The sequence below is a fragment of the Dunckerocampus dactyliophorus genome, chromosome 10 (assembly GCF_027744805.1).
Source record: "Dunckerocampus dactyliophorus isolate RoL2022-P2 chromosome 10, RoL_Ddac_1.1, whole genome shotgun sequence".
NCBI lineage: Eukaryota > Metazoa > Chordata > Actinopteri > Syngnathiformes > Syngnathidae > Dunckerocampus > Dunckerocampus dactyliophorus.
In genome coordinates this window covers 31,092,181-31,109,149 of record NC_072828.1, presented here as the reverse complement: position 1 = coordinate 31,109,149, position 16,969 = coordinate 31,092,181, and the positions used below count along the sequence as shown (strand labels likewise).

General features: G+C 43.1%; 1 protein-coding gene across 1 annotated transcript; it reads right to left on the bottom strand.

The window, feature by feature from the left end:
* Positions 1 to 484: 484 nt before the first annotated feature.
* LOC129188617 (vitellogenin-1-like) lies at positions 485 to 12,058 on the bottom strand. The gene is made up of 34 exons (XM_054789401.1): positions 12,019 to 12,058; positions 11,804 to 11,821; positions 9,662 to 9,813; positions 9,336 to 9,587; positions 9,101 to 9,262; positions 8,860 to 9,008; positions 8,621 to 8,771; positions 8,382 to 8,539; positions 8,134 to 8,299; positions 7,918 to 8,043; positions 7,606 to 7,824; positions 7,107 to 7,324; positions 6,934 to 7,031; positions 6,735 to 6,859; positions 6,570 to 6,671; positions 6,364 to 6,474; positions 6,109 to 6,295; positions 5,619 to 5,712; positions 5,356 to 5,541; positions 5,148 to 5,289; positions 4,859 to 5,069; positions 4,396 to 4,787; positions 3,674 to 3,715; positions 3,520 to 3,591; positions 3,247 to 3,453; positions 3,029 to 3,171; positions 2,816 to 2,951; positions 2,623 to 2,746; positions 2,370 to 2,550; positions 2,189 to 2,283; positions 2,011 to 2,105; positions 1,771 to 1,936; positions 659 to 820; positions 485 to 585 (listed from the first exon to the last, which is right to left on the bottom strand). The coding sequence occupies exons 1-34, from the start codon at positions 12,056 to 12,058 to the stop codon at positions 485 to 487; spliced, it is 4,983 nt and encodes a 1,660-aa protein (XP_054645376.1).
* Between the last annotated feature and the right edge of the window lie 4,911 nt (positions 12,059 to 16,969).

The following is a 16,969-nucleotide window of genomic DNA, read 5'->3' as shown; positions in this document are numbered from 1 at the left end:
GATGATTGCGCAAATGGGCTTGTACAGTACCTCTGTATAAGTGGCGAGTAAAGGCTGATTCTTCTACTAAAGTCATCATAAATGTATAATAATAAGTGATGAAAGGTTAATCGGTGACGGAAGTGTGACAGGATGGTGCGTACCAACAATGTAATCCTGTCGAAATATGTCATTAAACCAAGTAAGAGATGAAGAGGCCATGCTATTCTTTTTTTCTCCTAATATTTTGACTTCATTCTTGTAGTATTACTGCTGTTGTCTTGTTAAATGATATTTTTAGACTGTGCTACTAAAAAGAGTGCACTTTTTCTTTACTATCTCCAACTCCTACTCCTATTAAGGTTGTGTTTTAGCCTGTCAGGATAGTTGCAGGTGTGTACTTCTCTCTCATAATGTCGCTTTAAGAATCCACAGCAGCGAGATGCTTTGATAAGATGCACTTTATTTAAATTGACATTCCAAATTTAGAGACAAGTGAATTTTCTTATGCACACTGAGCAGTGCAGCTGCAGGCCAGGTGGGCTTGTGTGGATTCCCTGACGTCCGTGCTGTAGTTGGTGAAGTCCTGGCGGATCATGGTGGAGTCTGTGAAGAGAGCAGAGCGATGATGAGGAGCGCTTCTCGTTCCCGACTGCTTCCTGTTTTGTCACGCACTCACCAGTGGGCTCACAGTGGAAGCCGACGGTGACGGCGGTGGTCTTGATGGGGAAGCAGCCCGCTAGGCAGCGCAGCACAGGCTCGACTGAGAAACATTTGGACTCCTGTCCGTGTACGTTCACCTGCTTCTCCAGCTGCACAGACTCCAGCTTCATGCGACATTCTAGGAGGGGGAAGCATGGAGGTGCGTCAAGGGAAACTCTGCTGACCGCTCCAAAATAGACGAGGGACGAGACAACTAATGAGGGGTGCAATTTCATAAAACTCGCATGCCAGGAGACAAATCAATACAACCTGAACGGATGCTGACATTTTAGTCAATACAGCAAACGTGTGTGAGGCTTTGATGACAGAGACGACGAAGGGCAGACTCACATGCCCAGACACTCAAGGCTATTTGAATCAGGTGATAAGCATGTGGAGGACTTGTTTTGGAGAAAAGCAAAGGCAAACTGCACTTTTTTGGAATTTTTGTTTATAGGAGACATGAACACACGTCTTTCTCTTTTCTGTGTGTTCTAAAGATATAAAAAGAGATGTAATGGGACACACTTATTCCTCCCACAAAGACCACTATTCAAACCCTCAACAAGGTTTAGTGGTTTTCTATCCGTGCTGTGAGCGTGTAGTACCAGGTACATTCATCAGAACATGTCATACTTGTAGCATCAAAAACAAAAACACAGCAGCAGTGGCGGCAGCTCCAATATTTAGCGTTACCTTTAGCTAGTGACCTGATGCATTGTGAGCGAGTGTGCGGTGAAGCTAGTCGCTTGCCGGCTAGTAGCTAGCCGGTGTGGTGTGGCGAGGTGTCACTACGCCAGTAAAGTAGTTCTTGGATGTAACAATGTCAATAAAAATAACACTGAGTTTTTTTCAGAAGGCTTTATAGGCGGAATAAGTGCGTCCCATTACGCTCATTCTTAGCTGCCTCTTTTTATCTGCTTTTATATCTTTAAAACGCACAGAAAAAAGAAAACGTGTGTTCATGTCTCTCATAAGGATTGTGAGTGATGGGCAAAATTCCAAAAAAGTGTGCTTTTCCTTTACTGTCTTTCTTAGCAGAAACATCCAGTTGGGGTTTCTGAAGCAAATACATGCATCACGTCTGACCTGTGCTGTCCCGGCAGCTCTCGGCAGGAAGAACCCAGGAATGAGCATAGCTGACCGCGTTCTTGGTCACCCGTCCGGTGGATGTGCTGTATTCCTGCCTGATCTCGCCGTCGGCCTTTCCGCAGAGTCCACAGGTCTGTCCTCTCATCCAGTCCACAACTTTAATCTGCGTGCAAACGTCCATTCCACCAATCAGCCGCATGTTTTATGGCTAAAAGTTATCGCAAAAGTTACATTTACCTTCCAGGATTTGCTGTCAAAGTAGAGTTCGTGGAGTCCCAGACTCGGGGCAAAGACAGAGATGCCCTCTCCGTTTTGTCTGATCTGGAGTTTAGCTGGAAAACCATTTCACAATGTTTGTAGCTCGTTAGCAAAAGCATTGGAAGTGCACGTTTTAAAAGTGATAATGCTGAGCCACCTGTTGGGTGCTGGTATGGCAGGTTGGCAGTGGGCACCTCCATTCCGTTAACCTTCACCATCACATCCGTGTTCCTCAGGTACAGGTCGATATCGCTAAGAGAATAAAGTCAGAACACAATCAGCACTCTACATTATTCATGTAGAATTGATGGGTGCACCAGAGTTAGCATTCAACTTACAGGTCAGCGATTTTGATGTTGATATGGTGGCGTTCAGCGCTGTCCTTCTTCAGCAAGACCATGAACTTCCTCTCGTGTGTGCAGTCTTGAGCCAGAACTTGGTAACAAGACAGCGGCATCTGGTTGGTGTATCTCCTGTTGTTGAAGGTGGTCAGGGTGTCTCTGCTGAAGCTACATTCAGCTGAACGGGACAAGAGAAGAAGTCTGGACACATGAAAAAGGACTTCTGCTTTTCTGATGAGCGGCACGCTACCTGCGCCAGCCTTGGAGATCAAGTAATGGACTTTGTCGACCAAATCGTCGAAGGGCGTCAAGCCGGTGAACTCATCCAGTGGCAGAGCGATGGGGAGACGCAAAGCCACCTTATAGATGCTGCGCTGTGAAGAGAATAAGTCAAATGTTTAGGGATGGTGTCTGGAAATAAAAGGCTGTGTGCGGCGTCATACTGTTGGTGTCTTCATAATCAAATCCAAGGTCCTCTCAGATGTTGCAGCCACTGTGAATGACAGCTGCTTGGCGCTGTTCTCATCCTTCCCTTGAACGACGCTGTCCAGCACGTAGGAAGGAATGTAGTCTTTAGCCCTGGAAGATTCCAGTGGAAGACGTTTCGTCATTTAGACATTTTAGTCATTGAATCAGTGCTTCAAAAGCTTGCATACATCCTTGCGTAGCGTTTGAAGTAAGATGGAAGTTCATTCCAGGCCATTCTGAGGCGAGCGGCCGGGCTTGGACCAAGAAGACCGGTCTCAGCGGTGATCATCGTGTCATACTGCCTGCCGTTCTCTCCCCAAGCGATTTTAGCCTTTGGGGACACAATCGATGAAGTGTAGCAAGCGCTAAAGGAACCGGTTTAAGGCCGGCCAAGAAGCTCTCTCACTGTGACTTTGTGTTTGCTGAGCACGACGCTATCAGCGCTGAACCTCCAGTTGTTGTCAGCAGCCAGGGCGGCCATGACGATCTGAAGTCGGGCAGTAGGCAAGTCTGCGTAGCCAGCGATTTGGTATCCCTGGAGTTTGCCATCGGATCTCACAGCTTGGAGGATGACGGCAAAGACGGGAGCGATTTCGTTGCCAAGGAATTTGTTCTACGGGAGCAAAAGTGGTTAGTGGTAAATGGTTAGTGTCATGTTCCAGAAGATTCAACGTTTTACCTTGTTGTAGATGGCCTCAAAGCTTGAGCCGCTGCTTCTGCTTTTGGAGTTGGATCTTGAGGTAGGAAGAGACTGCAACAATATAACACGGAAATTTGGTAAAAAAAAACCCAACAAAAACGAGTCATTGTGTCAAAGCTCCATGTTCATGTACCTTCTTGTGGTTCTTCTGGAAGGTGCGGCTGTAAATCACTCGCTGCCAAGACAACAAATGTCGTTTTTATGATAATGGATTGGTTGTATGTAGCACCTTGTAAAAAAACGCCTCACAGTGTAATGAACCCATTATTCATTCAGTCACACACTGGTGTTGGCATATCTACATGTGTATCCACAGCTGCCCTGGCGTAGACTGCGAGGTACACCCCGGACTGGTCACCAGCCAATGGCAGGGCACACATAGACAAACCATTCACACTCGCATCGTACTGTACGTACGGACAATTCAGAGTCTCCAGTTAACCTGACATGCATGTTTTTGGAATGTGATACTCGGAGAAAACCCACACACGCATGGGGAGAACATGCCAACTCCGGCAGAGATGTGCATTGGAGATTCGAACCCAGATCTGCCAGATCTCCTGACTGTGTGGCCAACATGCTAACCACGATGAGACCACTGCCAGAAACGTGGCTGCCAACTCGCGCCTACGGCCTCTCCGACCTCTCCGACCGCTCCGACCTCCACCAAACTTTCATTCACATTCATACACCTGTGTGGGCATCACTGGAGGCAAGGTGGGTGAAGTGTGACTGGGTGGAGGGACAACTTTCCGGTTTCTGGACAACCACTGCCACCCATTGCACCCACTGCCGCCTGTTTTTGTGCAATTCGCCCGATTAGAATCTTAAAAAAGGCTGTTTAGGGATGTTTACCTTTGACATTTTAGCGCTGGAGCGAGACGAGCTAGAGCTGGCGCTGAAGAGAGAAGACAAACTAGACGCAGAGCTGCTTTTGTTAGGCCTGCTGACAGATCTGGAGGAGGAGCTGCGCCTGCTGCGTCTGCTGCTGACTGAGGATGACGAAGACGACAGGCGTCTTGAGCTGGAACGGCTTGACGAAGAAGAGGAGGACAAAGCGGACGAGGAGGACGAGGACGAGGAGGAGGAAGAGGAAGAGGTGCCGTTGAGAAGTTTCTTGAGCTTCATCAAGACCGGCCTTCCCTGGATATCCTCTTCGCTCAGACTGATCCGCTTGATGAGCTTCTCTGCAGCCTTCGATCCAACTTGAACCATCATCTCCAGTCTTTCAACTCCTTCCCCGTCAACTGAAAGCAACATGAAAGGATTGATTGGTGGGTGCCGTTGACCCGTAGCGGTGATCCACGCTAACACTTACTCTGCTTGACGGACACGCTGACTAAATGCCTTCCGGCCAGTCGATACAGAACGTTGTCTGTGATGAAGGCAGCGTTCTCTGAGACCACCTTGAAACAGCCTCTCAGTCCAGTGCCAGTAGCTCTCACGCAGTACTTCTTATCCAGCGCTTTGCGTTGAATTGGCTTAGTGTCTCTTTCAATATCGCGCTGAAGGAGCTCTGAAGATCGGGACTACAAGTACATAATGAAAAAGACTCAGTGGCAGTGTATCGTTCTCACGCATATTTTGCTACGAGTGTAACAACTCACTAAACTAGCAGCCTCAGAAGAAATGATCTTGGAAGTGAGGATCTCCTTTGAAATGGGCTTAAAGATGTTGGAGGGGATGAGGGGAGTGATCCTTTCAGCAGTCAGTTCCTCAATGTTTCTCACCACAGCAAAACTCTGAATGCTAAAAGTGGGTCTTGGTTATGTTGGCCCTCTCAAAGAGCGAATACTCTGCCAAGTGCAGACTTACTCAGCAACACCAACATATTCAGGTACAGGAACGGGTAGAGCCGCAATCTTAAAGTGGCCCTCTGCGATGTTGAGGCTTGCAGAAATCTTGGCTGGCACGATAGAGTTGAGCTTGGCTCTTGAGACCAGGGCAGCCTGGAGGACGGCGGTGTTCACTCCCATCAAGGCAAAGGTGTTCGCAGCGATGCTGCAAGGGCAGGGTGAGGTTCCAATTTAAGGATTCAAAGGATAATGTTTCATTTCGATGTCAGACTTTGTACGCACCTTGGTCTGATCTCAGTGTCCAGCTGCATGTTGGTCTTCAGAACATGGCTGAACTGGATGGGTTCTGGCAGAGCTGGTGTTGCGGTGGCCGAGACTAATGAAAAATAGTGACCTTTTAGGGCAGGGGTGTCCAAAGGGCGGCCTGGGGGTCATTGGGAGCCCACGGCTGTTTTTTTATTGGCCTGCAGCACTCATTTTAGTGGCATAAAATTGATTTATTTTAAGTCGTACTATTATGAAAAACAAAGAAAACACTGAATCAAGTTGTAATTTGGGGAAAATTAGGTTGCAGTTCCGAGAATAAAGTCCAAATATTATGGCAGTAAAGTCATAATTACGAGAAGAAAATTCACAAGAAAAAAGTTGAAATGGTTGGGAGGAAAAAAACAACAGCAGAAATGGAAAAAAGCGCTGTGGTGTATCGTTGCCAGACAACAGCAGCAGCTACATGACAAACACAAGTACAGCATGTCTGAGAGGCGGCACCCACTTTTAACGGCTGCAACAGCCACAGCAGAAGTGTAGAGGCCAAGCTCCATTGGGAATCCAGCAGCCGTTGGCATGATGCGACGCACTTCCGTGGCCAACATTGGTTTAGCAACATGGAAGGAAGCTCCAGACAGCAGAGATCTGAGGGCATTTCTGCCAAGGTCCTTAAGTGAGGGCTCGCTATCCACCTGTGTGGCAACAAATATATATCTTCATGTGGAATCCACATGCTTTGAAATTCATGCATTTTAACGACCTTTTTCATCCAGGTCTGGTCAAAGTCGATGAAAGCAACTTCTTGCCCGAACAACCTGAGATAGACGGAGGCCAGAGGCTTGGTGTTGGGCATGGACCTCCAGTCAGACAGCTGTGAAGACAAAATTTAAAAAATCCAAGTCAACTGCTAACAGGTCTGAATTGCACAGATTTAGCCCTTATTTACTGGCCAGTGTAAATGCTTACAGCCTTAATGACACGCTTCATCTTGGTGAGCCTGTCCACGTTGTCAGTCAATGCATGGCTTTTCATCAGAGCCTCCTGGAGCCCCTCAGTTCTCACTCCGACCTAGAGAAATATCTACTGTGTTAAAAATGATTTCACATGCTAGTGATTCAAATTTCCTCGCACCTCCATGAGATCGGCAGCAGCTCCGGCGATGTAGCCATTGGTCCGAGAAATGATGTTTCTTGGCAAAATAGTGGCGGCGTCATTGATGTAGAAAGTAGTAGCGACAGCACCGAGCATCAAGGGACCTAAGCAAATGCAGCTGCTCTAGCTAATGCTACAGAAAAGAATGAAGGTGGGGTTTGTGAAACGCATGGCCTACTGTTGTAGACGTCCATCTGAATGGCTCTGCTGAAACGGAGGCTCAGTCTTTCCAGCCTTCTGTTCAAGAGCTTAACTGCGACGTTGCAAGCGGCGGCACTGAAATAAAAGTCCTGCCAACATGAGTCAGTGCAAGAAAAACTCTTCTTTGGGTGCGTCTGAGAAGACTCTTACATGGGAGCATGGTTGGGGACAGTGCTTCTGGTCAGGGACTTCATGTGAGAGTAGGTGAAGCTGGCCACCTGCAGGTTCTCCTCCGTCTTCACAATGTTGGCAAGATTTGTCACCAGACCAACCGGCGGACGTGTCTCGAAGAGCACGATGCAGGCCAGCATGCGGACCTCGGGGTGAAGAGCCTTGTCCATGTACAACTGAAGTACCAGATCCTGGACCTGATACCGGTGAGACAGCATGCACAGGGTTCTTTTGTTTGTACACACGTGTCAAGTGCAATATTTCAAATACTGTTGTACAATTTGACAACCAACCAACATTTTTGGGAATTGTAAAAATGTTTTAATCAGAATTTGCAGAAAAGCTCACGTAAAAAGACATCATATTGCCCAAGACTTTAGCGTGGCTTTGATGTTTTTGTGGGGGTTTTTGCAACACATCTGACGGAAAAATTTGATTTGATGTCCAAACAAATCTTGAGTGTTTCCTGCAACTTTACCATTCTTGGTTCCTTCTTGGCAATGTTTCTCAAGGCCATGATCGCCTCAACGTGAACGCTGGTGGGCAGGCTTGCCGCTGTCGTGCCATGTATGGGGAGGATCTTTGTGATGGGCTTCAGGCTCATAGGATGGCCAGCGTTGCTCAACACCTTCAAAATGTAAATAATCTCCTGTGCGTTGCCCTTAGCCAATTCCTCCGCAAGCATGTCGTGGATGGGCTGTTTGGTCAAAGGGTCAAGATAGTCATTTTTCTTTCAGAAATACCTGTGTCATTTTCCAGAAAAGAAAGCAAAGGTTTGAGATGATTTCACCTTGACCAACTCGACAGGACAGACAGGCTTCTCGGCACAATATTTGTAAACCATGGTACCATAGGCCAGGGAGACCACCTCGGACAGAACTAGGCTGTCCTGTACTTTTTTCTTTTCAAACAAGAGCTGCAAAAGACAGATGGTGAACTCACACTTACTTACCTCAGGAGTTCAAATCAAAGAACATGTTCTGAAGCACGGATGGCTTGGACTCACATTAACCATCTTAATGGCCTCAGCGTCTGCTGTCACCAGATGAACGGATGAAATCACAGCCTTAGCTGCTTCTGCGACCGTCAGCTCACTAGCCTCAAACTTCTCCATGATGAATCTCAGAGCAACATGAGTTCCAATGGGAGGAATGGCATCCAAGAGCCATTGTCTGGAGAATAAGAGCACAAGTGTGTTCTTTCTACTTGAAGTGCTAGTTGCTATTATAATGGAAAGTGGGGGGGAAAGGTCACCTGTGGGAGGGTTTTGATCTATATTGGCTCCAAAGCATTTGCAGGTCTTCAAATTTGGCCATGCGAAGGATTTGAATGATCTCCAAAAACTTGAGTGGGGCGTCCTCATGGACTCTCTCCACATTGTGGATGACCAGATGATTGAGAACCTCCGAAATCTTCACCCAAGTGAAGAAGGTGTCAGCGTCATGTGGTGGGAATTCACGCACCTCAGTCTAGATTTGGTGATTTGAGGATACCTGAGCCTGGATGTTGGTGACCCTCACGAGCTGAATGGGTGCTTGCAGCAGCTCGGTGGAGAACTGGTACTTGAGGGATCCACGGTGAAGATAGTCTGCTTTAACTGGTGCAATGGGGACTTTCTGGACTTCCAGGAAGACCAGTTTTTGCCTGGGGAATAATGAGATTTTAAAAAAACGACAAAAAAACCTCTTTATTGTCCTAACTTGATTTCAGATGTTACTTTCCCTTCACATACTTGGTCTCCATCTGAGCAGCTCCGTTCCGCTCGTTGAAAGGTGAGAACTGAATGACCTCATTGACAGATGCCTCCAAGATCATGACACCACTGGGAACCGGCTTCAGAACGTAGTTGTATGCTGTGGCTCCTTTCAGGTTCTTGGAATCCTTAGAGGACCAACACCAGAGTCGAGTTCATGACTCAGCACCAGCTTTGACTTTCATAGACACATTCATGACAAAGACGGATCTGCGTTTACCCGCTGACACTTGGCACATGTCTCCGTGTAGGCCAACCCGATGTCCTTCATGATCCTTTCCTGACAGTGACTCAGGTCTCTGGTCTTTGTCAGAAGGATACGTTCAGCCTTCTCATCTTCGGTGATGGCGTAGAGAGTCTTGCACACACCCTGGGCTCCATCCTTGTGAGAAAGAGGCGCTTTTAGAAACTCCTGCGATGGACCTGTAAGCAACACCGCATGGTCTTTGACTCACCTCTTGCATCTCGTAGACATTTTGCGTCTTCTTTATGTTGAGCTGCAGCACGTTCAGAACACCTCTGTAGATGTTCAGCACCATCACAGAGACTCCCTCGGGTGCAAACATTTTTCCGACGACACCGTTGTTGTACTCAAACTTGATGGGGATCTTGAGCTGAGGTGCCAGGGCTGATGTCAGCTTGGGGGCTGGGGTGAAAGAATCCTTTGGCCAAATCCCGCTGTACTCGAAGAGCTCCGGGTCCACAAGCTGGGAGTTTCAGATAAGTAGGTTGTAGTTCTGTTTCCATGCAGGTGTTGTTTGAATATCACACTGATGTTCACCTTGAGCATGAACTGGTTCTGTTCTACGGCGCTGATGTAAACTTTGCTCCTGACTTTGAGTCCGGCTCGTGCCAGTCCCTCCTCCGGTAGACCGCCCAGGAGCAGTGTCTCATATTTGTACACGTAGGTCTTACCCAGAGCAAAATCAGGGGCTAGAAAAGTCAAAGTGTTTATTGGCAGGTGCACGGATTCCACACAAAGTCTTTTGATGCCTTTCCGCATACAATGATATCATATACTGTATAATATATACTGTATAATACTGATATTATATACTGTATAATATATACTGTATAATACTGATATTATATACTGTATAAGATATACTGTATAATACTGATATTATATTCTGTATAATATATACTGTATAATACTGATATTATATACTGTATATACTGTATAATATATACTGTATAATACTGATATTATATACTGTATAATATATACTGTATAATACTGATATTATATACTGTATATACTGTATAAGATATACTGTATAATACTGATATTATATACTGTATAAGATATACTGTATAATACTGATATTATATACTGTATATACTGTATAATACTGATATTATATACTGTATATACTGTATAATATATACTGTATAATACTGATATTATATACTGTATATACTGTATAAGATATACTGTATAATACTGATATTATATACTGTATAATATATACTGTATAATACTGATATTATATACTGTATAAGATATACTGTATAATACTGATATTATATTCTGTATAATATATACTGTATAATACTGATATTATATACTGTATATACTGTATAATATATACTGTATAATACTGATATTATATACTGTATAATATATACTGTATAATACTGATATTATATACTGTATATACTGTATAAGATATACTGTATAATACTGATATTATATACTGTATAAGATATACTGTATAATACTGATATTATATACTGTATATACTGTATAATACTGATATTATATACTGTATATACTGTATAATATATACTGTATAATACTGATATTATATACTGTATATACTGTATAAGATATACTGTATAATACTGATATTATATACTGTATAATATATACTGTATAATACTGATATTATATACTGTATGACACAAAAACATGGTTAAAGGATTCAAATATTCAGTGGTCACCGCAACAACTGCCATCTAAGTAAAACTAAATGTCTGAACTCTACGTCAAAAATACGTATTTGTGACTACCAATGTATTTGCATCTGTGTAGGCTCTCAGTCGTACAGGAGTTGTCCATCGAGGGAAAGGCTTCTTGAGACGTCATCTGTACTTCTGTGAAGAAGGTGTCGGACGTTTCGCTCCTCATCCGAAGAGCTCTTCGGATGAGGAGCGAAACGTCCGACCCATTCGACACATTCGACACATTCGGTAACGAGGGAAAGGCTTCTTTCCCTCGTTACCGATGTATTTTGTCTTAATTTTACACCAAAAGTGCACTTTTGTCGTATTTTGCCTGTCATCCACAATCCTTATGTGAGACATGAACACTAACATTTACTAAAGATGTACAAACAGGTAAAAAGAGGCAGCTAGTTAATACACGTAGCGGGACACACCTATTCCGCCTAGAAAGACTGCTATTAAAACACGTCCAAAAAGCTCCAACAAGGTTTTATGGTTTTCTGTCTATGCTGTGATCATGTAGTACAGGTACATTCGTGATAACATGGAATACTTAGAGTATTTTGCTCATTTTAAGCATTACCAGAACTTTCTTCCTGGGTGCATTGATTTCTCACACCAACATAGAAAGGAACGCTACACCTAGCATTAACTATTCCAAACTCCAAAACAAAAACACAGCAGCAGCGCCGGCAGCTCCGATATGTAGCGTTACCTTTCGCTAGTGGCCTGCGGCTTTTAACTTGACTTAGAATTGACTCTTTATTATAACAAAGTTGTTTCGATGAGTTTTTATGATATGTATATATACATATATCATCACTGTCCAAATAATACTTTTTCCTCCGGAAAAACAAAGAAAAATATATTTTTTGATATGGTTGTCAGATGAATTGAAGAAAAAGGCACACATTTTGAGACGGCTGGCTTGGACCGCAACAATATATTGTTTGTAAAAAATGAATTTTAAACTTACCGAAGTTATGCTGAGCAGCTGAAATGAACAAAACAGAAATACACAATAAAGAAATGATGCTTCTCACATCTCAACATGCAAACATTTATTTTAGCAGTATTACACAATAAAAACGGGCAAAAGTGAAGCACACAAAGTTACGTCGCTGGAAGGAAACTGCTAATAGATAAATAAATAATGAAAAACAAAAGATGATGAATAGAAATGAGACTTACCCGCAAGGGCTAGAGTCAGGGCGAGCACGACCACCCTCATGGCTGATGGGTTGTACCTGCCTGCAGATGGACGCCGCCTTTTAAAGAGAAAATTTGTGCTGACAAAGCCCAACTTGGCAAACACACCAAGTCAAAGTCAAGCATCGTATGTAAATATTTGCTGTTGTTACAAGAAAGTACCCCAACAACACATGTACAGCTAAAATGACGATGATTCGTACCATGCACACATTGTGCTTCAAGCGCTGCATTTCAGCGAGAAATAACACAACAAGAACAGAAGAGTCGTTTCACCTCCTATCGTCCTTGGGGTCAATTTGACCTCATTTGGTGTTTGTGATTCAAAAAATAGTAGTTGACGTTTTATTTTCTTCATGATACTATTGATTAAGCTTAAAATGATAATGATATTTTTTCAATCCAATAAGCACATTGCACACATTGGTGTTCATGTGGGGTCAATGTGACCCCAACGTGTTTTATCGATGAGAACCCCGTGTGACTAACATCCATACACCTGCAGATGCAGCGTTGGTATTTGACTTGGGGCAGAGGAAACAATACATCATATATTTACTATATGTGCCACAAACCAAGCTTCACCAAGGTCCCCGTTTGGCCCCTCTTAAGAGTGGTGTGCCCCCTTTGCCTCTTCGGACTGTGCCCGGCTGGGCCCCAGTACAGTACTTTCAGTGCATACGTTCCACACAATTGGAGCAGAAATGGATCCCTGATACAGGATCGTGGCGATGTTAGTCTACCGTTACAAGCGTGTCTGCTCGTTATCCTGCATGCAGGAGTCATGTATTCATTGCGCAAAACAAATTAATTGTTGTATGATGATGCTCAGAATTCCGGTGTTTGTGAATGCAGCTGACCGTGACTGTGATTGGTGGATAATGAGGAAGTATTGTGTTGCTGCCGTGTGCAGTTACAATACAGTAGCTCATTTTTGCCTCCTTTCACTGCCACTACATCAACAGAAAATTAGTCAATTAATTAATAATAATCAAATTAATAGTAACTCTTGATCAATAAATAAATAAGTTATTTTATCTTCAATTAATGAGCCAGGAAATCAGGCCGCACGGTGGTCTAGTGGTTAGCATGTTGGCCAACACAGGAACAGTCTGGAGATGGGAAGACCTGGGTTGGATTCTCCGTTTGGCATTTCTGTGTGGAGTTTGCATGTTCTCCCCGTGTGTGTGGGGGGGTTTCTGGGTACTCCGGTTTCCTCCCACATTCCAAAAACATGCATGTTAGCTTCATTGGAGACTCTAAATGGTCCACAGGTATGAATGTGATTGGTTGTCTATATGTGCCCTGCCATTGGCTGGACACCAGTCCAGGGTGTACCCCGCCTGTCGCCCGAAGTCAGCTGGGATAGGCTCCAGCATACCCCCGCGACCCTAATGAGGAGAAGCGGCATAGAGAATAGATGGATGGAGCCAGAAAATCTCAAGAACCCATGTTCCAAAACAAACAGGTAGTCGGCCATTTTGGGCTAAAAACAAGTTGTAATTTGACAACCTATTTTCCGAATGTGGGGAGGGCCACACATGAAAGGAAAAGTGAAAGGATGCAAGGGCCACTTTCAGCTTTTGTGAAGCAACACATGTACTGTAGACATGCTAAGAAGTTAAATTTTTTAGACTGCATCTCAGCTTTGTGAAAAGTGTATTTCTAGTATGAGCTTTGCTGTGAGCTCTTTTTCTGTTGTTTTTTTTCCCAAATATTTCAACTTCCTTCTTAAACAATCTTGGTGAAAAAATGTTCTTGTAATATTTTGACTTTATTCCCCTAATATTATAACTTTTCCCCCAACCCAATTTTTCCAAAAAGTACAACTTTATTTTGTTTAGTTTGTTTTTCATATTATGACTTAAAACAAAAAGTCATCATATTATGAAAAACAAGTGCTCGTAAAATTACGGCTGTTTTTTTTCCCATTTCTGCTGTTGTTTTTTTGTTTTGATTTTCCAACAATCTTAGCTTTCTTCTTGGCAATTTTCTTCTCGTAATTACGCCTTTATTCCCAGAATATTTGGACTTTTTCTTGTGACATTATAACTTTTTCGGCAACCTAATTTTCCAGAAATCATAAATTTATTTGTTCTTTTGGTTCATAAGATGAGTTTTAAAAATATGTTCACTTGAATATTTCAATACAAGAGTTCATCATTTCATGACTACTATTATGTGTGACTGTTTCAATGCAGTATTATCATTGTGATCACTATCATAGTTCATCATTTCATGACTGCTATTATGTGTGATTGTCATTGACAGCATTGTCATTGTGGTTGTTGATATTGTTTTGTCCTTTCCGTCAGGTAAGCTAAGAAAGAAAAAAAAGAAAAAAAAATATTTCAATACAATTAATAGTAGTAAAACTGGATTTTTCTCATAATATTGCAACGTTTTCTATGAATATTTGGACTTCCTTCTGTAAAGTTACTGCTGATTTTTCCACTTTTGCTTTTGTTCTTTGTAGTTTTCTTGTTCAGTTGTATTTTTAGAATATGGCGCGAGTCAATAAAAAAAACACACTCCCAGGTTTGTATGGTGGGTTAGGTAGGCCTCCAGCCCGCGACTGCGTGTACGCATTGACTCAGATGGCCCCCCTGCAGGCTAAATTGGATGCATGTGGATTCTGGCGTCAAGTCCGGCATCCCGCCGACTGGCATGGACCCGAGTTGCGTGGGGGTGCGACGGCCCGTTCAACCCCTCTCGTAGCTTCAGCTGAAATTGGGTTTCAAAGGTCGCACCATCGGACACTATGACTAAGAGTGTTTGCTGACTTTTATTTGTTGTCAGGGTGACCATGGATGACATGACATTACAGCAGGTGTGCTTGACATTGCATTTTTCTTCCGTGTTTCTTGTCCTCCTGGCAACTCTGCTCCAATCTGGCTTATTTACAGTCCGTACAAAAGTATAAGATTGTTCTTTAATGTGCACTGCCCCTAATAGATAAGTAAAGGACATGAAAATGCCAGTGTTTCTACTTGGAAAAGACCATTGCAGATGCATGAAATGCCATCCATCCATCTTGAATAGCACTTGTCCTCACTAGTGCCACTGGTCCCTCTGGGGTCCCTTTAATTTCCCACCCTTTCACATCCCAAAAAAGCTGAACAGATGAATATTTTTCTACTTTTTTTCGCTTAAATGTTCTAATAAAAAAATACCAAACATGTAGATATTATTATTTAACCCTCTAAATGGCCGTTTGATTCAATGATGTCACTGCTTAGAAAAATCCAAAGAAAATGAGTTAAAGATCAGGCATAACTATACAGTACATAAGATTAGTTGTAAAATTGATTTGAATGCTTTGTTGGGTTTTTTTCAGCGTCAGATTCCAAATTTCTCACCATTTTAGGTCCCTTGAGGACAAAAAAGCCCCGTTGACTTCCATTATAAGCACCATTTCTTGCTTATAAGCAACAATATCTTGTTGGTCCCTTGCAAATAGAGGAATTAATGAAGCTATGGGGTGATGCCTGCTGTGGTGTGCGGTGACACGGGACACAGCGAGACCAAATAACGCCACGACTGCTTCACGGATGCGGGAAGTGGTGGTGACAATGCATATGCATGCGGGAACAATGCGCGTCGCACATACTATTGTCGTGCACTAGACATAAACACTACTTGACAAGGTGTAAATAAGTTGTGCGAGAGCCAATGCGCACCATTTGCGTGCCGAGTGCGTAATTTATGCGTAAACAGAACGTGAGCAGTGCACAAACTAGTCTTCACGCTTTTCAGGTGTGCCATAATTAATTAAATAAATGACACGTATTGCCACGCCGCCTACTGTAAGTCAAGTAGCGTTTGTCTAGTGTACGACATCGTACTCAGGACGCACATTGTTCCTGCACGGGTATGCATTGTCACCACCACTTCTCGCATCCGTGGCGTTATTTGGTCCCGCTTCGTCCCACGTGACGCTACGCAGCAGCTGGCATCACCCCTATGGCTTCATTAATTCCTCTATTTGCAACACAGATGTGAAGCAGTTGTCAGAAACGGTGGTTATACAACACAATATTAGTTTAGTCACTCATAGCAAGGCTAAACCCATTTATGCAGTGAATATTTGAGTTTGTAAAGAGCAATGCAGACGCTGCTATTTTTTTGTTCAGCCCAATATTCATTTTCGGTAAAAATAAAGAATTTATCATTTTTTAAATGTTTTGATTCAGGGTATAATGCTTAGTGTTCCTAATGCATGGAATATTATAAGGAATGTCAACCCTACTCACATTTTAAACAGACTCCAATTATTTTGAACACAGCTGTGTGTCAAGTTTTTTTTTGGTGATTATTGAAGCCCCACCCTGTTTTTCCAAGTGGGTTCCACACTGCACATATTCAAAGTTTATGAATAGAGTAATCCCTCACTACTTTGTGCTTTGAATTTCGTGGCTTCGCTCTATCACGGGTTCTCAAAATATTTTAATGAATAAACCGTCACTGTTTTGTGGTTGAATATGGCCAATTTTATGTATTTTTGGCCTAAATTAAGCATTTTCAAGCATAAAAACGGTTAAATGAACTAAAATACAATTATAAGAGATTCAGAAGATGCATTTGAAGACGTTATATACTGTATGTAGTATTCTACACTGATCCCTGGGTGTCAATATTATGTCTTATGTGTCTTATTTAGCCTTATTATGTTTACTATATTGGGTAATAGGAGTGTAGAGGTGACTATAGGGGTGTTATTTCATGTTTAGAGGGCTCTAACAATGTTAAAAACCATAGTTAGAAGGTTGTAAAAAGGTTACGAAGATATTTGCTTGATAAATAAAGCAGGGGTTTCCAAAGTGTGGCTACGGGGCCAGTTGCGTCCCGCGGCAGTTTTTTTATTGGCCAGCAGTGCGTTCTAAAAATGTCATTTAACAAGGAAACTAAAAAACAAAACAGCCAAAATGGGAAA